Source organism: Ceratotherium simum, chromosome 22 (assembly GCF_057802395.1).
Source record: "Ceratotherium simum simum isolate JZ-2026a chromosome 22, ASM5780239v1, whole genome shotgun sequence".
NCBI lineage: Eukaryota > Metazoa > Chordata > Mammalia > Perissodactyla > Rhinocerotidae > Ceratotherium > Ceratotherium simum.
The window spans coordinates 32,624,007-32,648,389 of NC_141921.1; the positions used below are offsets into that span (position 1 = coordinate 32,624,007).

A 24,383-nucleotide genomic window follows, 5' to 3' on the forward strand; every position below is an offset into this window, starting at 1 on the left:
GCATTGGCAATAGATGTTAGCTCAGAGCTGGTCTTCCTCAGCAAAAAGAGGAGGATTAGCACGGATGTTACCTCAGGGCTGATCTTCCTCACAAAAAAAAAAAAAAAAAAACTAAAAAAACACCCCACAGAGGATTTGAAAGCAAACTACAAACTAGCCAAATATATATTTCATGACAATAACTGCAATGGAGTCACCCTTACAAAATAAAGAACTCTTCAAAATTCTGAGAAAAACATTTACATCCCAGTGGGAAAACAGGCAAAAGAAGAGTTGGAAATGGTCAATCAACGTGAGAAAAATCTTCATCTTCACTAGCAATCAAATAAACATGGTTTTAGGAAGTAAAAGTTTTAATCTATAAAAATTGCAACTTCTTTTCCTTAAGATAATATCCAGAATTGGTGAGAGTGGTTGCCCAGGCTGAGAAAACTCCTAGATCTCCTAGATATCACCTCTCTTCCTAATAAAGATTGAATTAAGTCCTCCTGCTTTGTGTTAACTTCTGTCTATTACACCTTATTGTTACTGGCTGTTTACCTGACTGTTCCACCCAGTTAGATTTCAGACTCCTGAGAACTGTGGCTTTTCTTCATTGTATTCCCAGTCCTAGCATAGAACCTGGCACAGAGTATAAACTCCACATTGTTTGTATGTTTATTGAATAAATAGAGTGAAATCGGTACAACCTTTTCAAAGGGGATTTTGCTCATGTATATCAAGTTGTTAAAATTTTTCATATTCTTTGACTCAGCAATTCAACACTTAGGAATTTGTCCCAACCAAAATGTACAAAAAGTTGGGCGTACAACGATGTTCATCTCAGGGTTAGTGTTAATAATAAAAATTTGGAAGTAACGCAAATGTCCAATATTCAGTAATAGATTAAATTTTTTTTCTATTTTTATAGCATTTTTTATTGTGGCAAAACACACATAACATGCAATTTTCCATTTTAACCATTTTAAAGTGTACAATTCAGTGACATTTAATACGTTCACAATGTTGTGCAATCATCACTACTATCTAGTTCCAGTACATTTTTATTTATTTATTTATTTTTGCTGGGAAAGAGTCACCCTGAGCTAACATCTGTTGCCAATAATCCTCTTTTGTCCCCCCTCCACAAAGCCCCAGTACACAGTTGTATATTCTAGTTGCAAGTCCTTCTGCTTCTTCTACATGAGCCGCCACCACAACGTGGCTACTGATAGATGAGTGGTGTGGTTCCTCACCCAGGAACCGAACCCAGGCCACCAGAGCGAGTGTGCCAAACTTTCACCACTAGGCCATCCGAGCTGGCTCTAGTTCCAGTACATTTTCATCACCCCCAAAGGAAACCTCATATCTATTGAGCAGTCATTCCTCATTTTCCCCTCCTCTAGCCCCTGGCAACCACCATCTGCTTTCTGTCTCTATAGATTTATTTATTCTGGATATTTTATATAAATGGAATCATACAACACATGGTCTTTTGTGTCTGGTTTGTTTCACTTAGCATAATGTTTTCAAGGTTCATCCATGTTGTAACAGGTAACAGTACTTCACTCCTTTTTATGGCTGAATAATATTCCATTGCGTGAATATACCATATTTTATTTATCCTTTCATCTGCTGATAAACATTCTGGTTGTTTCCACCTTTGGCTATTGTGAATAGTGTCGCTATGAACATTTATGCCCAAGTTTTTATTTGAACACCAGTTTCAATTCTTTTGAGTATATACCCAGGACTGGAATTTCTCATACAAAATGGTAACTCTGTGTTTAATTTATTGCAGAACCACCAAACCGTTTTCCACAGCGGCTGCACCATTTTACATTCCCACCAGCAACACACAAGGGTTCCATAGACTAAAATTTTATTACATACTTTTACAGTGCGGGACTATCCTGGCGTGATTAAAACAAAGTCCCTGCTTTTACGAAACTGACATTCAGCAGAGGGAGTCAAGTAATAAATAAGTAAATAAATATTAATCTTCTTTTGCTTTTTTTCAACAATTTAAAAAAGTAAAACCCATTCTTAGTACACAGGCCATACAAAAACAGGCTGCAAGCAAAAGCAGTCCTAAGAGGGAAATTCATGGCAATACAGACCCACCTTCACAAACAAGAAAAATCTCAAATAAGCAATCTTAAACTACGCCTCACAAAACTAGAAAAAGAAGAACAAACAGAGCCCAGAGTCAGCAGAAGGAGGAAAATAATAAAAAATTAGAGCAGAAATAAATGAAACTGAAACAACAACAACAAAAAAACAGTAGAAAGGATCAATGAAACAGAGAGCTGGTTCTTTGAGAAGATAAACATAGTTGACATACCCTTAGCCAGACTTACTAAGTAAAAAAGAGAAAAGGTTCAAACAAATAAAATTAGAAATGAAAGAGGAGAAATTTCAATGGATACCACAGAAATACAAAGGATTATAAGAGAATACTATGAAAAATTATGTGCCAACAAATTGGACAGTCTAGAAAAAAATGGATAAATTCTTAGACTCATACAACCTCCCAAAACTGAACCAAGAAGAAATAGAGAATCTAAATAGACAAGTCACAAGTAAAGATATTGAAACAGAAATCAAAAACCTCCCAAAATATAAAAGCCCAGGACCAGATGGCTTCTCTGGAGAATTCTACCAAACATTCAAAGAAGATTTAGTACCTTATCCTCCTCAAACTATTCCAGAAAATTGAAGAAGACAGAACACTTCCTAACGTATTTTACGAGGCCAACATCGCCCTGATCCCAAAGCCAGACAAGAACAACACAAAGAAGGAAAACTACAGGCCAATATCGCTGATGAACATAGATGCAAAAATCCTCAACAAAATATTGGCAAACCGAATACAGCAATACAGCAAAAGGATCATACACCATGATCAAGTGGGATTTATACCAGGGACACAGGGATGATTCAACATCTGCAAATCAATGTGATACACCACCTTAACAAAATGAGGAATAAAAACCACATGATCATCTCAATAGATGCTGAGAAAGCATTTGACAAGATCCAACATCCGTTTATAATAAAAATTCTCAATAAAATGGGTATAGAAGGAAAGTACCTCAACATAATAAAGGCCATATATGACAAACCCACAGCCAAGATCATACTCCATGGGGAAAAACTGAAAGCCACCCCTCTGAGATCAGGAACAAGACAAGGGTGCCCAATCTCACCATTCTTATTCAACATAGTATTGGAGGTTTTGGCCTAAGCAATTATGCAAGAAAAATAAATAAAATGTTTCCAAATAGGCAAGGAGGAAGTGAAACTCTCACTGTTTGCAGACGATATGATTTTATATATAGAAAACCCTAAAGAATCCATTGGAAAACTATTAGAAATAACAATTACAGCAAAGTTTCAGGGTACAAAATCAACTTACAAAAATCAGTTGCATTTCTATACTCTAATAACAAACTAACAGAAAGCGAACTCAAGAATACAATCCCATTTATAATCACAACAAAAAGAATAAACTATCTAGGAATAAATTTAACCAAGGAGGTGAAAGGCCTATACAATGAAAACTATATGATATTATCGAAAGAAATCGATGATGGCATAAAGAAATGGAAAGATATTCCATGCACATGGATTGGAAGAATAAACATAGTTAAAATGTCCATACTACCTAAAGCAATCTACAGATTCAACGCAATCCCAGTCAGCATCCCAATGACATTCTTCACAGAAATAGAACAAAGAATCCTAAAATTCATATGGGGCAACAAAAGACCCCAAATAGCTAAAGCAATCCTGAGAGAAAAGAACAAAGCTGGAGGCATCACAATCCCTGACTTCAAAATATACTACATAGCTATATTAATCAAAACAGCATGGTATGTATGGTACTGGTACAAAAACAGACACACTGGTCAATGGAACAGAATTGAAAGCCCAGTAATAAAACCACACACATAAGGACAGCTAATCTTCGAGAAAGGAGCTGAGAACATACAATGGAGAAAGGAAAGTCTCTTCAATAAATGGGGAAACTGGACAGCCACATGCAAAAGAATGAAGGTAAACCATTATCTTTCACGATTCACAAAAATTAACTTAAAAGGGATTAAAGACTTGAAGCTAAGACACGAAACCATAAAACTCCTAGAAGAAAATATAGGCAGTACACTCTGACATCGGTCTTAGAAGGATCTTTTCGAATACCATATCTACTTCGGCAATGAACAACAACAAAATAAACAAATGGGACTTCATCAGACTAAAGAGCTTCTGCAAGGCAAAGGAAACCAAGATGAAAATGAAGACAATCCACCAACTGAGAGAAAATATTTGCAGATCATATATCTGACGAGGAGTTAATCTCCAAAATGTATAAAGAACTCATCCAACTCAACAACAAAAAGACAAACAACCTGATCAAAAAATGGACAGAGGATATGAACAGACATTTTTCCAAAGAAGACATACAGATAGCCAACAGGCACATGAAAAGATATTCAACATCACTAATCATTAGGGAAATGCAAATCAAAACTACAATGAGATATCACCTTACACCTATTAGAGTGGCTATAATTACCAAGACAAAAAACAACAAATGTGAGAGAGGATGTGGAGGAAAGGAACCCTCATACACTGTTGGTGGGAATGCAAACTGGTACAGCCACTATGGAAAACAGGATGGAAATTTCTCAAAAAATTAAAAATCAAAATACCATATGACCCAGCTATTCCACTACTGGGTATTTATCCAAAGAACTTGAAATCAACAATTCAAAGGGACTTATGCACCCCTATGTTCATTGCAGCATTATTCACAATAGCCAAGATGTGGAAGCAACCCAAGTGTCCATTGACTGATGAGTAGATAAAGAAGATGTGGTGTATATATACAACGGAATACTACTCAGCCATAAAAAAAAGAGAAAATGGTCCCATTTGCAACAACATGGATGGAACTTGAGGGTGTTATATTAAGTGAGATAAGCCAGACAGAGAAAGACGAACACCATATGATTTCACTCATATTTGGAAGATAAACAAATACATAGACAAAGAGACTAGATTAATGGTTACCGGAGGGGAAGAGGGTTGGGGTGGGCATAAGGGGTAAAAGGGCACATATATATGGTGACTGACAAACAATAATGTACAACTTAAATTTCACAATGTTATAAACTATTATGACATCAATAAAAAAAAAAAAGTTGCAAGCCAGACTCGGCCCAAGGGCTGTGGTTTTCTGAGCCTAGATATAAATTCCGACTTACCAAGGCTAACCTAACTGCTGCCAAGCTGTAAGGTACAAAGATCAATGCTGAGCCCTTGATACGGTTCCTCACAACTGGTCAACCAACCCTATCAGCAGGAAGAGGTAATGTTATTGCTATACCATAGGGGGTGGGAGGAATATGTGTGGAACCCAGGGGATCTAGTTAGGTCCCTCTTGATACCCCTGACGACTGTACTTGTGAATGGACAAGTGCCTGAGATGGACATGGTGACCAGGGGCTCAGACCACCACTGGGTGAGCCACCAAGATTTGAAGACGTGACAGTGAGGGTGAGGACAGTGGAGGAGGGTGAGGACGAGTACCGGTTATGGCCTAAGACCAACTGCGGCTACAGGGGCTGTAGTTCATCTCAATAGCCTCTCTTTTCTAAGTTTTCCCCTTAGTAGGAGAGACCCATGGGACCATGAAGGAGCTGCTCCCCAATAATGTGAAGGAGAAGAGATCTGCAGGGAGCAAGGCATGGACCTTGGCCACCAGGGAAGTGTGCCACTTAGATCTGCTTCCAGAGTGACCCTACCATAAGGTGTGTCGTTAGCTAACAGCCTGAGCTGCAGTGCCTTCAGGATCCAAGGCAGCATTTGAAGTGAAGCCGTGCTCTTCCCAGTTTGGCCCAACCAAAGACTGACCACGGTGGGGTACTAGGGCCTGGCCATCTCTGCCCAACACAGAATTCCTCTATGGGCGATCTTTGCGCCGCGGCTCCTCCTCTGAGCTGGTGAAAGTTTCTCCGAGCTGTACCGCAGTATGAGGTTCTTCCTAATCAGTCATCCTTCCTTCCCCCTCTCCTTGCGCAGGGTCAGATCTAGTCTGAAGACCCTTTCTGCCTTCGCCTGCTCCCTTTCTGCGTTTTATTTCACAGGCATTAACCCCAAGAAATCTCTTGCATTTCTCACTTCATCTTGGTATCTGCTTCCTGGAGGATGCACCATATGACTTAGAAATCCCACTTCTAGGTATCTACTCACGAAAACTGAAAACATAGCCACAAAAAGACCTGTGCACAGATGTTCATAGACACTTCATTCATAACAGCCCCAAACTGGAAACAACCCAAATGTCCAGGAACAGATGCAAGGATAATTGTAGTATAGCCATATGTGTTAGGGTTTTCCAAAGAAACAGAACCAACAGCATGTGTGTGTGTATGTATCTATTTATTTATTCATATAAAGAGAGTCATTATAAGGAATTGGCCACGTGATTGTGGAGGCTCAGAAGACTCAAAATCTGCAGATGGCAAGCTGGAGACCCAGGAGAGCCAATGGTTTAAGCTCTAGTCCAAGAGCAAGACAAGACCAGTGGCCCAGTTCAATCAATCAGGCAGGTGAAGTTCCCTCTTACCCAGCCTCTTTGTTCTATTGTTCTACTGATAGAGACAGATAGCTGTATCTGTAGCTCTATTGTTATACCTCAGGTCTTCCACTGATTGGATGAGGCCCACCCACACTGGGGACAGCAATCTACTTTACTCAGTCTACTGATTCAAATCTTAATCTCATCCAAAAACACCCCCACAGACACACCTAAAACGATTGACCAAAAGTCTGGCAACCCATGGCCCAAGTTGACTGTGTTTGCTTGTGTGTTATGTTTCAAACAGTCTCTGACTATAGGGTCAGTGACACTCACAAAATAAGTAGATACCTTTAAGCAAGCTCACAACAGTCTTTTGTACTTGGCCTATTGTTACTTTCTGGGATTGGATAGTAATTGATGGGCATCTTGGCTAATATAAAACTAATCTGATTAAAATCAGGACAAATGAATTATAAACTAAATAAAACTAACCTAAAATTCAGTTTTATAAATACTGTGTACTTGGCTGGCTTAAGAACTCCTTGAAAATACAGGAACTGTCTTAAATTATCTTTTATCCCTTAAGCCTTATATGTTGTCAGAAAGCCCTATAGTGTCTCAATGTTTCAGTTTCTTCATCTGGGGGAGTATAATGGGGAAGGTTATAGTACCTACCTCATAGTAGTGAAGATTAAATGAGATAATGCAGATAAAATGATTAGCATAGTATCTGGCATGTAGTTAGTTGTTATTCAATGTTAGCTTTTATTATCATCATCATCACCATTTCTATATAAATCAATTATGCTACAACCGTATAATGAAATGTACCCTTTTAATATATCCACAAAATCCTTCCTTTCCCTCTTCCTTACAAACAGTACTCTGATTTTGTTGACAGTAACAATGGTTAGCCTCCCTCGATGATAGGGTTGACTATGAGACTCAGTTCTGGCCAATTAAGTATAAGTGGCAAATGGATTGGGCTTAACAAAAGTTCCTTGGGTGCTGGGGGTGGGTGTCGACTCAGCTAGCATATGCCTTTCAAATTCTGTCCTACCCTTTCTTTTTTCCTGGGATGTAGATGTGATGCCTGCAGCTCTAGCAGCCATCCTGTGACCATGAGGCAATTTGAGTATAGAAGCCAGCACTGGGGATAATGGAGAAGAAAGAAAGAAAGAGAAGCCTGGATATCCCAAAGTTGCCATTCCAGTCCTGGACTCCCTATTCCTGACTTCTCATTACACAAAAAATAAATAAATAAGTGAAACTCCTAATTTGTTTAGACCACTCTGTAAACCTGTTTCCTCATCTATAAAATGGAAAGAACAATAGTAACCTAGCTCATAGTTTTGGTGTAAGGATTAAATGGGTTAATATATGTGACTTTAAGAAAGAAGTAGCTGAAAATCATGAGCAGAATGACCCCTAAAGCTATAACATACTACCGCTTCTTGAGCTGTTTCCCTTGCTCTTTTGTGAGCTAATGCCTGGCATTTAAGTGCTCAATAAGTGTTAGCTATCATGATCAAGATTATTATTATTTCAAGTTTTTGTTACTGGCAATTGAACCCAATTTATCACTGACCCAGCAGCTATTAAAAATTATATTTATTAAAACTATTTAATGGCCAGGGAAGATATTCTTCATAAAATGGTGGGAAAAAACACATTATAAAACTGCGTATACAGTATGACTCCAATTTTAACAACTGTATAAACGCTTAGAAATACATAAAAGTTTCAATAGTAATTAGTTCCAGGTGGTACCATCACACATGATGTTTATAGTTTTCTTTATTTCCAAAATTTTAATAGTAAACACAGGACATTTATAACTCGCGAAAATGTTACTTTAAGACATTAAAATGAGGCTGATATACAACAAATGATTTTACCTTAAGCAGATTCAAAGTAGCAATCTATGTACTAGAATGGATCATATAAGGAATATGATGAACAAATGTGTACAGTAGCAGTGAATTCACCCACAGAGCAGAATAGTGGGAGCCAGAGGTTAAAAGAAGGGCCTGTACACAGGTAAATTGACAACGTGTTTATATGTGTGTGGCCCAAAGTTTCTGACTCACAAGTAAGGAATGTCTAAAAGGGAACACTGAGTCCTTCTTAGTCTGGGGAACTTAGCTTGTGGCCTACTCATTAGAACGAGAAGGTGTATGGGAAACACCAGGCATGTCTTATTAAACACAATGAAAGAGTGTGCTTCTAATTGATTGTTTGCCCATGGAAACACAGTGCTAAGTACTGTCCGTGGCAACTGTCTGAATTAAACAGTCATACCAATAAAATTTACCTTGATATATTGACTCAAGGTTTTTGTTCTGCTTATGGAGACAGACTCACAATTCCACGGCTTTCACACACAGAATTTGTCCCTGTGAGTCTCCCTCCAGCAAGCAGCATGGCTCACTCAGGCATGATATCTGTGCCATTGCCCACAAACCAAGACAGAGCTGTTTCAGGATGAAGGAAATTCATAGTTATATATTTTACATTTGGGTCTTATTTGTGAAGCTCTGAGAACAGTACCCATGGAAAGTGGTTTTCAGACATAAATCCCAACAAAACATAATTTCTTCCAGAAGAGGTGCAGTACCAACAGACCATTTTCAGAGGTTAACATTTGGCCTTCAAAAAAAGTGCCAGCCCTGGTATTTATTGTGCTCAGAATGAAATATGATGCTCTTAACCGCACTGGGTAGTACTTTTGTAAGGGAGTGTTGTACTTCCAAAATTCCTTCGTGCATCTTCCTCTCCCAGCACCCCAACCACCCACAGCAGATTTATAGTTCAGTAAACTGCCTGGTTCAAGCCCCAGCTGGCTGGAAAGTGCTTGCTTTCTCTACTTTTCCCAATATCATCTTTTTCAAGGCTCTGGGATGCTAAAGCACAAAAGATCAAAGGGGCACTTAGTGTCCAAGGCAGAAAGCAATTCCAGTGAGCAAATATTTGTACCTCACTTGCTCCTATTATTCCTCAGATCATCATGAGTAATAATAATAACTGCTAACATTCAGGGCAGGCTTCAGCGGCGTACCACGTGTGTAGTTGCACGGGGCCCCATGCTCAGAACCACCCTGCACTTGGCTTAGTGCTCCGCTGTTGTCATCTTAATAATTTTTGAAAATTTCCATTTTGCACTGGGCCCCACAAATTATGTAGCCAGTCCTATTAATATTTATAGGGTACTTACCATGCATCAGACTCTGTTCTAAACCAATATGGTATTAACCTGGAGTGGCAGGAGTACCACCAGACTATGTAAATTTCCTCCATTACTTGAAGTAATTTACAGGAGTCTGTTTTCTAGCCACTAAAAAGTTCTTAACTTGGGAGGGGGGCATGGGGAGACATTTGCTCAGCAACCCTCTGTTCTAAAAATTAGAAACAAAAAACTATTACTGTCTCTTTCATACCACAAATCTTCAATTACCTGTGTACTTGCTTATTTTCTATGGAAACAGAAGCTCCATGTTTTTCATCACGGAATTTCCAGCGTCTACCAGCATGTCTGACACATAATAGGTAATTAATAAATTAAGTGTCCAAAGCTTCTTGGAAAACATAAATGTAGAAAAACAATAGCTCTGCTACAGAGCACACTAGACTATCAGCACCTGTGTCAAATCACTTAATTGCTTTGGATGCTGACATATGCAAAAATAATGCTTGTATGGTCTTTATAAAACAAAAGTTCATTTAATTAAATAGTACTTGAGTCCCTGCTACCTGTTCGGCAATGCCAGAGGCATTCTAATAGGTGGTCCCTCCTCTCCAAAAGCTGAGTCTGATAGAGCAGGGAATGATTCTCAAAGTGTGGTCTGGGAGGGGTCCCCAGGACCCTTTCAAGGGAGTCGCCAAGGTCAAAACTACACTAAACGTTATTTGCCGTTTCATGTTCAGTCTCTCACAAATGTAGAGCAGAGTCTTCCAGAGGCTACACGACATGCGGTGAAGGGTAGTGGAATGTGTGCTTGTGTGTTATTGTGTCAAAATTTTCTCCACTTTAAGTTCTAGTTCAGTCGATATTAATAGCCATAACCCACATAAACAAAGCTCTGTGGGGTCTCCCATAATTTGTAAGAGTGCAAAGAAGTTCTGAGACCCAAAAGTTGGAGGACCACTGCAATACAGGAACGATGCATACAAGGGAAGCCGCTAGCAACAAAGAATATGCTGTAGATGACAACGGAGACTAAGATGTGAGGTTTGCGTCCCGACCAAAAGGTTGGGAACGGCATTTAATCAGGAAACGGCGTGGACAGGTGAAGGAAAAGACCAAGAAGGGTGTGGGCGAGGGGCAGCCCGGGCGCAGGCGCTCAGGGAGTGTGCCCGCGGCGTGCAGAAAGTACTGGAGAGGCAGGCCCGTCTCTCTGCGAGGACACACACCTCCTTCCCTTTCACACTCAATACGAGACGCTCTCAATTCTTCTCACGCTGGTCAGCGATCTAACAAAAGCCAGCACATAATTTGGACCGGACAGGAGGGTCTTATGGCGGTCTCTCCGAATTATAATGCTTAAAACTCCGTCCAGTTAGTAATAACTGTAAAGTCTGCCGTACATGTTAAACATCTGCTTCCTGACTTAGGGGCAGCTGGGGGAAAAGCGGTGCAAGGCAGAAAAGGGCGGGAAAACAACTCCCTAAAGAAAGAAAGAGCGGGCTGGGGGGAGGGGAAGAGGCAGCTCGAGGAGCCAATGAATGCGACCGAGGCTGCAGCACGTAGCCCTGCCGTCCGCATGCGCAGTCGCACGCCGGGTGATCTCGCGGGAAAGAACCGTTGCCGGTCCCGGCGTTGCGCCCAGGTAGGAGGGGGTGGAGGCGGGAGTGAGGTCTCGCGAGAAGAGGCGGTTGCCGTAGCGGAGCCGTCTGGCTGTGTGTGTCTAAGGATCCGCCGCCGGAGCCGCGGACGGTGTACTGAGCCGTTAGTGCCCCGTTGGAGACCCGCGCCGCCGTTATGTCCCGCTACCTGCGCCCCCCCAACACGTCTCTGTTCGTAAGGAACGTGGCCGACGACACCAGGTGTGTAGAGGGAAGGCACTCGGGTCCTACGCGGTGAGGCCGCAGGCGCTCGGAGAGGACCCATGCGGCGGCGGCGGCGGCGCGCTAGGCCGGGGGAGGGGAAGGGGCGAAAATGGCGGGTCTCGCGCCGGCTTTCCGGCGCGAACTAGGCCGCGGCGCCGGCTCAGCCGCCGCGTGGGGGCGAGGGCGGCGCCCATGGTCCTCCGGGCCGCCGCGGGGAGCGCGGGCCGCGTGGCTGGCTTTCGGTCCCCTCCCCCTCCGCAGCTCGGGACCCCTTCGTCCCGCTTCCTCCCGGCACGTCCAGCCTCCGCCGAGTATCCGCGCCCCATAAATTTGAAGTTCGCGTTCTTTGGGGTGCACGCCCCCCTCGGCCCAGATAATTTTTTTAGTTAAGAAAAAAGATTTGCAGCGACATAACGGGATCGGGGGAGGGGAGCGTGGCGAAGCAGTTGCTACCCTTTTTTTGGTTCTGCTATACTTGTGGTTTTTAATTGTTGAAGATGTTCGGAGAAAGGGGATGTTAAGATTTGGGAAATCAAGTCCTTCCGGTTAAACGGTGCGAACTAGTTCTTCCCATTTCCCGGAAATACTGGTCACTCTTTGAGAAAGGAGGTTTAGGAAGTCTAATGCTATTAGGACGTTGATAGCTAAATGGGATTAATCCAGACCGTGCCTTTGTTCTCGCCAATTCCCTTATTTGCTCGGAGTTGCTGTCAGAATTTTTTGGAAGAGATCTTATCACAAGATGAGACTTTTTGTATTTCACGAATAATCACTCTACCCAAAAAAAAGAAATCAGAGTTTTTCTTGGTAGCGTTGTGTGATTTATATTCTTCTGTCGTAACTTTAAGTGGGAAAGTAAGCATAGTAATTATTTTAGCGGCTAGAAAATTTTCCCCTGTATGTCATTTTGACATTTCTTATTTACGGAGTTATATGTGACTATCCTGTAGCTAAAATTTTGGGGTAAAAATAAGTGCTTTATATTTTTCAGAGTACTAGAGTTGACTTGATACTTACTGTAAAAGTGTTAGCAATACTTATCTATAACCTAATGCTATTATACCTTTTATGAAACATGAAGGACGTGGATAAAAACAATAGAGATAAATTGTGATCGTTTCCTAAATGTCTGTTCTTTTCCTGTTGTTAATGTAAAATAGTAATAGATCTTATTATAAACTGCATTTTTATCATCCAAAATATTGGATCCTAGCTTTCCTGTATCAAAAAGATATATTGCCTATGCGTTTTTGTATATTCTTAAAGTTGGCTCTTAATATTGAGATTTAGAAAGCTTGTCTGTTTCGGGTCACTCAGGGACACAACACAGTCCCTTTCATTAATTGAGTTATTACAGAAAGATACCTATGTTTTACAAAGACACTCTTAAGGGAGTGAACATAAAAATTTGGGGTCTTTTTATGATGTTTTAGGTCCGAAGATTTACGACGCGAATTTGGTCGTTATGGTCCTATAGTTGATGTGTATGTTCCACTTGATTTCTACACTCGCCGCCCAAGAGGATTTGCTTATGTTCAATATCCTTTCTTCAGATGACTGATTAGTGAGGGGTGTTCAAGTTTGAAATTCAAGTTTATGTAAGAGGTAACATCTAAAAAGTAGTTTATTTTTGTCCTCTAATAAATGTATAATGTCTTCAAATTTTTGAAAATTAATTCTGACTCACACATTGCTCTATTTCTTAAAGTTAATCCAAAAATAGTAAAATATTTAAATTCACATTCATGCTGCTGAAACTCAAATCAATGATTATAATATGTGATTTAAATTTGAATACAGTCTGGTTGCTACCACCTTTAATATAAGTCAAATTAAAAGTTAATATGTTCTTGTGCTTAGCAATTAAAGTTTGGTATTCTTGTTTGTTAACTTGAATCACTTGATCAAAAACAAATTGTATAACAATGAGGTAAACTTCTTTAATATTGTCCCCTAATTTGCTGTCCTCTGTTGTTACCTCAGAGAATGTAAAGCTGTACAGTTATGGCGACCCCAAAGAGAAAGCATGAAAGAACCTTTAGAGTAGAGTTCAACACTTAAGGCAAGTAGACAAGCCAAAGACCTCTTAAGGATCAGGCTTGAAGAGAAGGGAGAGTTTGGGAAAAGAAAAAATAAAGAAAAGCTGGAAGAAGGACAAGCCTAATGGGAGACAAAGCCTCGCTTTATCTACAAAAGGGGGAAAAGGTTGTTTTTCAAAGTTAAAGATAAAGCCATCTGTCATATTTGGCCAAGCATCTCATGACAAGTCCTTCTGACAAGCACTTAAAGAGTTAAAGGTCAAGATGAAGTTGAATGATGGCCAAGATTAAAGGAGTCATACCTGATGTATCCTACAGAATAACTATTTTCCTTTTTTTTCTTTTTTCTTTTTTTAATGTTTCGTAAGCAGTTAATTTTCAAAATTACTCTGGTTTGGTCTAGTGACAAAACCTGTAACTTGATTTATGTGGGCCTTTGATGTTGTGATTGTGGTCTTGTATAAATGCACTCTCTTAGCTTGTCAAGTTCAAGTGTACTGGGATGTAATGTTGTTAAGCTCAAACTCAGCATATTTCTGTTTTGGACCAGGTGGTCAGATACCGTAGGATAGCAGGCATTACTCTTTGGAGTAGGGTGAGGTTCCGGGGTCAAGCCAGCTCCACAGAGCTGCCCTTAAAGGGGAGACAGGTGCATGCACTGGGGACCACTTAGAAACAGCTCTGGTGGTCTTAGAGGGTCAGATCCAGTAGAGATACTACCTGTTTGTGGATAGATTTTAAAGTGGCTGCTGGGGAGCGCACACATACTCCTAAGTTCTGAAACTTAGCTCTGTGAGGCTGCTGGCCCCACACTGCTTTAGCACCTATGACCAGTTGGTCCTGAATATTTTGTAGAAGGCCTTATCCCTGATATGGGTGCCTAATCTGATCTTTGGGAAGTCATTCCCTGGCCCAGAGTTTTAGGTGACATTACTTCCTTCAGTGAGATCATCTCCCTGCTATAACAAAGGTTTGGGCTGTGGGCTTCAGGCTAGGAAAAATTCTTATTGCTTAAATTCAATGGTTCTTGAAACTTAGCAGAATCCTAGTGAGACTTAAGGGGCAAGGCCAAAAGCTGCTACTCCTGCAGGGCCAGGGATCAAGGACAGATGTGGGACTTGGTGGCAGAGCTCTGTTACAGAGAGGATAAGACCTATGTCTGGCTTGGTTTAAAAAAATAGAGAGCAATGCATTCTAGCTTATAATTTTACCTGGTTTTGGGGGTCCTGGGAACCAAGATAGATCAGTAGTAGTTTGACTCAAGTATGTGATACTTGAGCCAGAAAAGAGTTGTCATCCAATGGAATCTAGAGGAAAATTATATGTTTTTTATATACCTAGAGTCTTTCTGTGATCTTAAAATAGTTTAAAAGTAATAGGTTTCAATATTTTGCAAAGACCCGGAGTACAAATTTCTCCATAACTGGCATTTGGCTGCCCCTGCTGCAGCTTTCTCTTCTAGCTGACCCCATTCCCAATTATCTTTCTCTTAACAGGTCAAGTAGAACCTTGCCATGGTTCATCCAACCCAAGATTCTGTTTTTGAGGGTAGCCCCAGGGGATGATTTGCTCTTGTTAATTTTACACCTCTTGATCTAAATCCTTTATAAAATTATTATAGTCTCTGGCAGTAACAAATAAAGTAGTACACCCAATAAGTGAACTTAACTGTTTTTAATTATTGTAGAGCCCAACTGCATTACCCTTGAGAGGGGTGTTCAGTTATAGTGTTCAAGGTTCTAAACTCCCCATCAGCCTTTGCCTTTTCACATTGAAAGCCCTGTGATTCAGGACTTCGGAAAACTTCTGCTTTGTGATAGCCTCAGGAAGAGAGAGCTGGAAACCTGCTGTGGTCCTTAATTCCTTTCAGAACACAAAAAAAATGGTGAAGACCTTTTAGTCTCTGGAATAAAAGAATTTTGGTATCAGCATTGAAGGGAGTATGTCACTTGACAGGTGTTTTTTAATCAGCTCTCAAGATCTGCACTCTTCTCTCTCAAATTTAAGAAATAGAAATGGGCAAGTTAGAATAGTGAGTTTTAGGATAGAATGAAAATCCACACCCAAACCTAACCTAGCTTCCTGTGCAAAGCTTTTATATCAGACACTGCTCTGAATATGTGCTTGGCTTCTGTTAGAATGATGGTTTTAGGCAAAGAGCTAAATTTGGATAGAATAACTTTGTAAAGCCAACAGTTCTCCACGGTATTATTGCTGACATTAGGGAAGGAAAACAAGGCAACTTAGCCTCTTAGATCAGCAGTTCCTACTTTGGGCTGATAAATATTATCTTGAAATTCTCAAGTTGAAAACCAGTCCCAACTCCATTTCTTTACAGGAAGCTGTTTGTTTAGTATCATGGTTAGGGCTTCCCAGTCCAGGAATTTTTAGAAATGGTCTGTTATTTCTTGATAGTATGCTTTTATAGTCTGTGCATGGGTGTACTATCTTTTGGTGTAGTGATGTCTTGATTATTACTTGATTCTGTCTTCATATTCACAAGTGGCTAGTGTAGCAGTCTTCCCTGTGTGGTACAAGGAAGACAACTACATGAAATAATAGCTTTAGAAAGTCTGAGAAAAACAGCAAAATAAATTTGAGGTTAATGCTTTCATCTCCTATAAGGTAAGGTATATTCTGTTTGCTTACACAAGAACTATTGGCATTTTCTTTTTTTCATTTGAAAAAAAATATGAAAAACAGTTTCAGTTTAAAATATTTTAAGAAATTTATGTTTTAGCATACAACATAGAACTGATATTTGCTTCTCTTTTTTGTCTTGTTTTGTAAAGTTAATTCTTAAAACTCAGGAAAAAAATTTGATAGAATTACTTGGTAGTTCAGCTATAACAGATTTTATTTCAATAATTACTTTATAATATGTATTCACATGTGTTTTTAAACATACGCCTTAGGAAATCTCAAGTGCTTTAATACTGTGAAGTTTTTATAGCTGAATCAACCAACTAGTAAGTGGGGTCTGGTTGATTATCTAGAATAATATCGAGAGACTGAATTGTTCCAGGCTTGCCGACTGAACTTTCATTCATTATCAAAGTTTGCAAACTTCCGAAGCCCCTTAACATTTAGCACATTTGAGGATGTTCGTGATGCTGAAGATGCTTTACATAATTTGGACAGAAAATGGATTTGTGGACGCCAAATTGAAATACAGTTTGCACAGGGGGATCGGAAGAGTAAGTACCCTTTGCCTAATGTATGTATAATATATCATTTTTAGACCGTGTTTTGAGATTTCTTCTTGAAAGAATTTGTGCAATTTGTCTATGTGTTCAAAACCCAAAAAGATAGTTTTTGAGAAGGTAGAGTATCTTGAATACTTTGGTTCATCATATTTTTTAGATATATTACAAAGTTTCAGGGTAGACATAAGGTATAAAGTGGAAATCAGAATGCCTGAAATATGTTTAAACTGTGAAGAAAGTGGATCAATACTATCAGCTGTGGCATGTTTAATATACTGGTGGTGGAATTGAAAGGGATAAAATTTGGAAAGTTTTGGGTCTCTCTTGTGCCATTTCTTTTCCTCATAAAGATCTTCAAGGTATAATTGGGTAATTATGTGGATGCAAGGCTATATAAATTAAACCTAGAATAGATTTTATATTAGTACTTGATTTTTATTATGCAGTCATACACCAGGTATTAGCTTCATGCTAATGAGGCAAGAACACAGGCTTGGGAGTCCAATAGACCTGGGTTTGAATTCTGCCTCATCATTATGTTACCTTGGGCAAGATGCTAAAAGAAATTAAAATAGCTGCTGAAGAGAGGAGGAGCACTTAGGTTAGACACAAGCTATTGGTAATTCTCTAGTTCTTGGGTTGGCTGATGGATTCCTGGGTATTCACTATGTTATTATACATACAAACACACATACATAAAGTATCTGCTTCATAGAATTGAATGAGGTAACATAAGAATTGAGGACTGTCCAGGGGTGTGGGTGTTTCTGAGGCATTCAGTAAGTGTTGGCTCTCTTACACTTCTCTTTGTTGTGGTCTCTCAGAACTGTATGTATATTATTGCATTTTGATACTACACATTGTTCGTAGGCCACCAATGAGTATTTTTTCCTTGGTAATTGTGTTCCTAATGAATGGAAACCATGGCAGGATAACTCCAAAATATGGTTCAAAAGTTGTTCATATTTTAATTTGGAATTTTTAAAAAATACTTCAATGGTATATTTTCCTGATGTCAGAGTAGTTGGAATATTTTTGGACAACAAGCTAGATAGGTCTTTGGGGGAAAAAAATATTTGGGAAGGTGTTTGAGAGTATCATTTTTAGCATAAAACCATCTTCTGATAAGACTTCCTTGAAAACAAATAGCTTTTCCATGATTAATATTCACGGTTAATCTTGACACAGATTGAGGATATAAGGGAAGGGGGTGCAGTAATTTTTCCTGTAATTTGAGGGTTTAAATACTTAAGTTTTTAATGTTTCTAAATATTTCTGTTCTTTGTATTTCGTAGCTCCAAATCAGATGAAAGCCAAGGAAGGGAGGAATGTGTACAGTTCTTCACGCTATGATGATTATGACAGATACAGACGTTCTAGAAGCCGAAGTTATGAAAGAAGGAGATCAAGAAGTCGGTCCTTTGATTACAACTATAGAAGATCATATAGTCCTAGAAAGTAAGTGTGATGTGTAGCACCGTGATCTGTCAGGAAAGATTTATGTTCATTAGCTTTTAATTTTTTTTCTTTTTTACCTTTTTGTATACTTTTAATTATATACATTGTATGCTTCATTGAGACTAAAAATATTTTAGTGCTTCATTTAAAAAGTTTTATGGTTCACTAAATTAGAAACTTTTTAAAAGACTGTAAATAGACGTTTGTCACTGTTTGCTTTTTCTGATATGCTTTTTGGCAGCAGACCGACCGGAAGACCGCGGCGTAGCAGAAGCCATTCCGACAATGATAGGTAAATAACTTTGCTCTGAAAAAGACTTCTACGTTTTTCAATTTCACAGTGAACTTTTGCTCTAAAAATAACAAATTTGATTAATATAAAATCTAATTTTTACTCTAATTGTATCTCTCCTCTGTTTTGAAAGATTCAAACACCGAAATCGATCTTTTTCAAGATCTAAATCCAATTCAAGATCACGGTCCAAGTCCCAGCCCAAGAAAGAAATGAAGGCTAAATCACGTTCTAGGTCTGCATCTCACACCAAAACTAGAGGCACCTCTAAAACAGATTCCAAAACACATTATAAGTCTGGCTCAAGATATGAAAAGGAATCAAGGAAAAAAGAACCACCTAGATCCAAATCTCAGTCAAGATCACAATCTAGGTCTAGGTCAAAGTCTAGATCAAGGTCTTGGACTAGTCCTAAGTCCAGTGGCCACTGATAGTATAAACCATGATATTTTTAGGCATGTATCATTCATTTACTCATAGTTTGGTTTACTTAAATTATCAGGAATACAATGTTGCAATGATGCTTAAAAAACACTTGTCAGTTTTCCCTGTACCAGGCAATGGTTATAATTAAAATGATATGCTGTTGAGAAGCCACTCTTAAGAGTCCAGTTTGTTTAATGTTATGGGCAGCTACCAATTTGTGGTGTCTCTGTATATTTTTGTAAAGATTCTCATTTTTTATGCTTGAAGTATTGGTGAAAAGATGTTGGTTGACCATAATTTGCAACATTGTCTTACTAAAAATAAACTTTCATATCCATATTTGGTAGAACTGTTAACCTAGAAATGTAGCTTGCTAATAAGATAGAATGATACAAAAGTGAAGTTGTAGCCACAGTACAACACTGATCAGACACATTTAGGTTCAGGGTGGACCTTTTTGTCTTGTCAAAGTTTCTAGACCCGTGATAACAGTTAATTTATGACACAGTGTGGAATAGTTCTTTTGTTAACCCCACTGTCTTGGGGAATGATGCCAGCTGGGTTAAGTAGCATTTTCGGGGAGATTGAGTTTTTGACTGAAACATGGAGCCTTCACTGCTTTTTTTTCTGGATTTTGTGAAGATTTGGAACGTACAAACATCAGAAAAACTCACCTTAAAATCAGAGCAGGTCAATGATGGCAAAAAATAATTTTAAGGGGAAAAGAGTGCTCTTATGTAGTTACTCCAAACTTTAAGGAGCATTGTTGACCATAATATTGCTTAGTTTTCCTACTGCTGTTAAAAGCAAGTAAATTGTTTCAAAGTAGGTTTTGTTTGTGTATGTGGGTAGTATAAAAGAACTGAATTTTGATGCTTATAGCACTCAGTATGTGCATTTGTATCAAAATTTGCTTACCTCTTCATGAAGGAGGCTTGTTCTTCACACCTCAGTTTATTTAACGTGAGGCAAGTTGAAAGACAACACTCCCATTCTAGGTGATTTTCTGGTGCCATGAAATTTAAAATACTTTTGAAAAAAATTAATTTTAAATAAGTCACATGTCTGAGTTTTTGATTTATTATCAATCTAGTACCTAGTAGTACCTGACTAAAAATGAGAAAATAATACCCATAACCATTTATAATTTCGAGCATTTCTCAGAGAGATTGTTTTGGGGGCAATAAAAATGACTTGACATGTCCAATCTCATTTCACAATAAAAGCTAGCATCTTTAAAAATTTTAGATTGCTTGCTTGCAGGTTATGAGTAAGAAACATTGTGGGGAAACGATTCCTTTTAAAGGATTACTTATTTCAATTTTTGTTTTAGTAATCTAGGCCTTGCCTGTAAAGAACAAAAGATGGTTTTTAAATACTGTTTGTGGAATGTGTTTAAAGGATTGATTCTAGAACCTTTGTATATTTGATAGTATTTCTAACTTTCATTTCTTTACTGTTTGCAGTTAATGTTCATGTTCTGCTATGCAATCATTTATATGCACGTTTCTTTAATTTTTTTAGATTTTCCTGGATGTATAGTTTAAACAACAAAAAGTCTATTTAAAACTGTAGCAGTAGTTTGCAGTTCTAGCAAAGAGGAAAGTTGTGGGGTTAAACTTTGTATTTTCTTTCTTATAGAAGCTTCTAAAAAGGTATTTTTATATGTTCTTTTTAACAAATATTGTGTACAACCTTTAAAACATCAATGTTTGGATCAAAACAAGACCCAGCTTATTTTCTGCTTGCTGTAAATTAAGCAAACATGCTATAATAAAAACAAAATGAAGGAAATAATGATTAACTGGAATTATTATAGTTTTGAATGAGATTCTAAAATAACAATGGAAACAATCCTTTGTAGATTTAGGAATATTTTTAATCAGTGTTGCACTAGGCACAACTAACTTTTACTTTGGAAATGATAAAACTTGCCAGAAAGGTACATCTTTTACATTGTACTTAAAAATTCCTTATGTAATGTCAAAGCCCCTCAGGTTAAATAACTTAGAGGTTAGTGGCAGTTATTAAGCCCCTTGGGTTAAATAACTTAGAGGTTTGTTGGTAGTGTTGGGATATGTATTAAAATGAAATTTGGATCAGCTAATTTAAATTTATGTTTTCATGATTGGATGGACCAATAATTCTGCTCTTCCCCATCCTAAACAAGATGCATTGGGCCTTATGTTTCCGGCATGATTTAAAATACTTCTGCATTGAATGTTGGTGAGCAGTTAATATTAAGTGATAAGCATTTTGGGGAACTGGTTTTCGGTGTTTTGTGGTTTGAATTTTAGCTATACTTATATAATGACAACAATTATAGCTAATATTTATTGAGTATTTGTGCTGTGCCAGACACTGTTCTAAAAGCTTTATGTGTTAATTCATTGACTCTTCACAAAACACTGTGAGAAAGATACTTTTCTTTTCCCCATATTGCAGATAAGGCACAAAGAAAAGGCTGTAAAAGGCATATCCAGGATTTGAACCCAGACCTGATCCTTAGATTTTTTTTTTAATGGACTATAATTTGAGAGAAGTAGATTGAGGATTGAGGAGATAGCCCATTAAAATTGTTCTCAGTCTGTATAGAATTAGAAGGCCTGATGTTTCATTTTTATTTTTTACTTGTCACTTTTTTTTAGACTCAGACTATTTTCTTGAGAACCTTACATGTTATTTCTAAAGTGACATACCTAACAGCATCAAAAGGACTGTATTATAGTTGAACCCATGATAGTTAGGATCCTCCTGATACTTGATGAGGATCCTTACACAGTGCTTTAATTTTGGGTTACATAGTTGAGTTCTGCAATGACTGAGTACCTACTGTGTCTGGCACTATGCTCAGTGTTAGAGTAGATCATATCAAGACTCAAGTGAGGGCTGACACATCACCTCTCTTTTTACTTAAGATCTCTCTACATTTTTTTTTTTTTAAGCCAAATAAGCAAGAAGAAAAATGACAGATAATGCTTCAGTGAGAAAGGAAAGGTGCTACATAGAGTATGAGCCGTTAAGTTACAACCCAGGGAAAAGACCTGGGAACTATTGTACTATTCTCTTGAAAATTGGGCCCAGTAAGCTGCTACATCCAGTTCAACTAACAAAATCCTGTATACCACAGAGAAGAATAAAGAAAACCAAACTGACAAACATCCTTCTTTTATTTAAGACCAAACTGCAGCTGGAATACCCAGTACAGTTCTGCTTACTACACTTCAAGAAAGATCTGAGAAAGCGGAAAAAGAACCAAAGAAGGGCAGTTCAAGCGACCAAAGGGTGGGTGGAAGGTGCTGCAGTATGAATACTGTACGAATATTTTGACTCTGGTCTGAAAAGATAAAAGAATGTTATCGAAACTACATGGAATAATTGAAGTCCCTTCAAGTTTGAAAGTAAGCATTTTAGGACAAATAAAAGGAAATTCAACTTTGTACTTGTGGAAACTAATCCCTAAATCTGAATAGGTTTATATTGATTCTTGGGTAACAGGTCCATAATAAATTATTGAAAACTAGGATGTCTGAATTTCAAGGAAGACAGCCATAGTCTCTTACAGTGCCTGTATTGGTCTGTCTCGAATTGGGTGAGAAAAGGTATGGTCCACTATAAACTTTTTCTTGGTTATCTCTTAAAGTCAGTTCCATTTTTGCTATTGGCAAATCTTGCCTTTGTTTATTCCAGTGCCAGTGTTTTCTGCTTAATGGTTTGCTTTGTTGGCATCTGAGTTTATTTACTTGTATGCCATGTGCAGTTTACATCTTCTTTAAACACTCTCTTTCCCAGGTAAATTCCAATTATAATACTTGACATCCAGCTAAGAGGGTCCATCTCGTCTCACCTCTTTCCTAGTTAGTATATTCAGCAAACATTTACTGAGCCCTTACTGTGGGCAAAAAATGTACTGGGTAATTGGGGAGAAAAATAGATAAAATTCATTTATTCAATAAATGTCTACTGAGCACAATCTAGTGAATCATTACAGTATGGCCTCATTGTTTTGTTTGAGGTGTGTTGTTCATAACAATATTTTACACCATTCATATCCTAATGTAATTATAAAACCCAATATACTATCAAAGATAAGTAATTTTGTGGTTATCTGCCATTTAAAAGTATCCAGTATTTCTGTTTGCATCCCATTAATACAAATAATGAAAAAATGATTTGTTTTAATCTGTAATAAACTGATTTATTGTGCAGTGACTGTAATATACTAGAGTTATATTAAATTGTTAACTCTGCCTCCTCAAACACATATTAGGAAATAATCCCAAAAATAAGTATTTAACTTTGCATTAGGTATAAAGGAGACTCTGGGTGCTATAATAAGATTATTTTGAGGCAGACAGCTGTTACCCCAACTGAATTAGTGTGTTCTGTAATTGAGAAAATGTTCACCAAGTTATACTTTTTAGTGATTTACATGTACATTTTATAGGGACATGTTCTGTGTATAGTGAATAAATAACTTTTATAGCATCACAAAATGTTTTGGATTCCTTAGTTCCTTATTAGGATATGAAGTTTATTTACCTATACATTGATTCTATCATTCACATATTTGATTTTTGTCATATTTCTGCCACATACTTAAAACTTCATGTAACGTTACTCATCTGAAAATACGGGTGTTTAACCCTTACAAAGATTTTGAAAATATAGCAGAATACATTATAACTAAGGAAGATATGAAATGGAGGTATTTTTACCCTCATTTTATTAAAAAAAAGAAATTTTCAAACTTGCCCAAGATCATACAGCAAGTTAAGTGGCAGATCCTAGATTAGAGTCCAAGATTTTTCATTTTTCATTTCATCATCTTTGTAACCATTTTGCTGCTTTTTTTAATCAAATGGGGGAATTTTTTATAACTTAATAAAATATAATGGAATCTAGAGTTCACCTAGAGGGAAGATTTAATAGATTTATAAAATAGATTTAATTACAAAATATTTTGTTTATAACTTTTCTGGATAGAAATTCTGAGTTCACAGCTCTGTGACTCAGACTCATTCCATCCTGGCTTTCCAAATTTCAGTCTCATTGTTAGCATTTTGACCATATTCCTGTTTACAAAATCCTGAGATATTTTTAAATGGGGGGGCTGTGACTTGAGAAAGTACAGTGGTAGCTCAGGAATAATCTAATGGCATTCTACTAGAAGGTCTATCAAAGCTTTTAGGAGTCCCTGGGGTAAACTGTTTTCATTGATAAATGAAGTAAGCAACTTAATTTGTCTTTATTCAGCTGTTGACATCTACAAGACATAGTAGTCACTATGGAAAAGGTTCCTTCTCTTGGGTTTTTTCTTCTGCCTCCTCCTCCAACAGTGTTGGTTA

At 38.0% G+C, this 24,383-nt stretch overlaps 1 protein-coding gene across 6 annotated transcripts; it reads left to right on the forward strand.

The window, feature by feature from the left end:
• The first annotated feature begins 11,432 nt into the window (after positions 1–11,432).
• SRSF10 (serine and arginine rich splicing factor 10) lies at positions 11,433–23,248 on the forward strand. Of its 6 annotated transcripts, XM_014783985.2 has the most exons (7): positions 11,433–11,611; positions 13,048–13,152; positions 16,747–16,850; positions 18,155–18,317; positions 18,559–18,609; positions 18,743–18,844; positions 22,214–23,248. In XM_014783985.2, exons 1-7 carry the CDS (start codon positions 11,547–11,549, stop codon positions 22,272–22,274), a joined length of 651 nt encoding a protein of 216 aa, XP_014639471.1. In that variant the 5' UTR covers positions 11,433–11,546; the 3' UTR covers positions 22,275–23,248. The 6 variants fall into 6 exon arrangements, with proteins under 6 accessions (XP_014639471.1, XP_087302691.1, XP_004425785.1 ...); XM_087446565.1 differs by lacking the exon at positions 18,743–18,844 and having other exon boundaries at positions 18,562–18,609; XM_004425728.3 differs by lacking the exon at positions 22,214–23,248 and having other exon boundaries at positions 18,743–20,835.
• The last annotated feature ends 1,135 nt before the right edge of the window (positions 23,249–24,383 follow it).

What these genes read in the sequence shown, in the direction of transcription:
- SRSF10 (XM_004425728.3), top strand. Translation starts at nt 11,547, where the DNA reads ATGTCCCGCTACCTGCGCCCCCCCAACACGTCTCTGTTCGTAAGGAAC. An exon ending in AGAGGATTTGCTTATGTTCA is followed by an intron (nt 13,153 to 16,746) that starts ATATCCTTTCTT and finishes AACATTTAGCAC; the next exon opens with ATTTGAGGATGTTCGTGATG. An exon ending in AGATCATATAGTCCTAGAAA is followed by an intron (nt 18,318 to 18,558) that starts GTAAGTGTGATG and finishes GCTTTTTGGCAG; the next exon opens with CAGACCGACCGGAAGACCGC.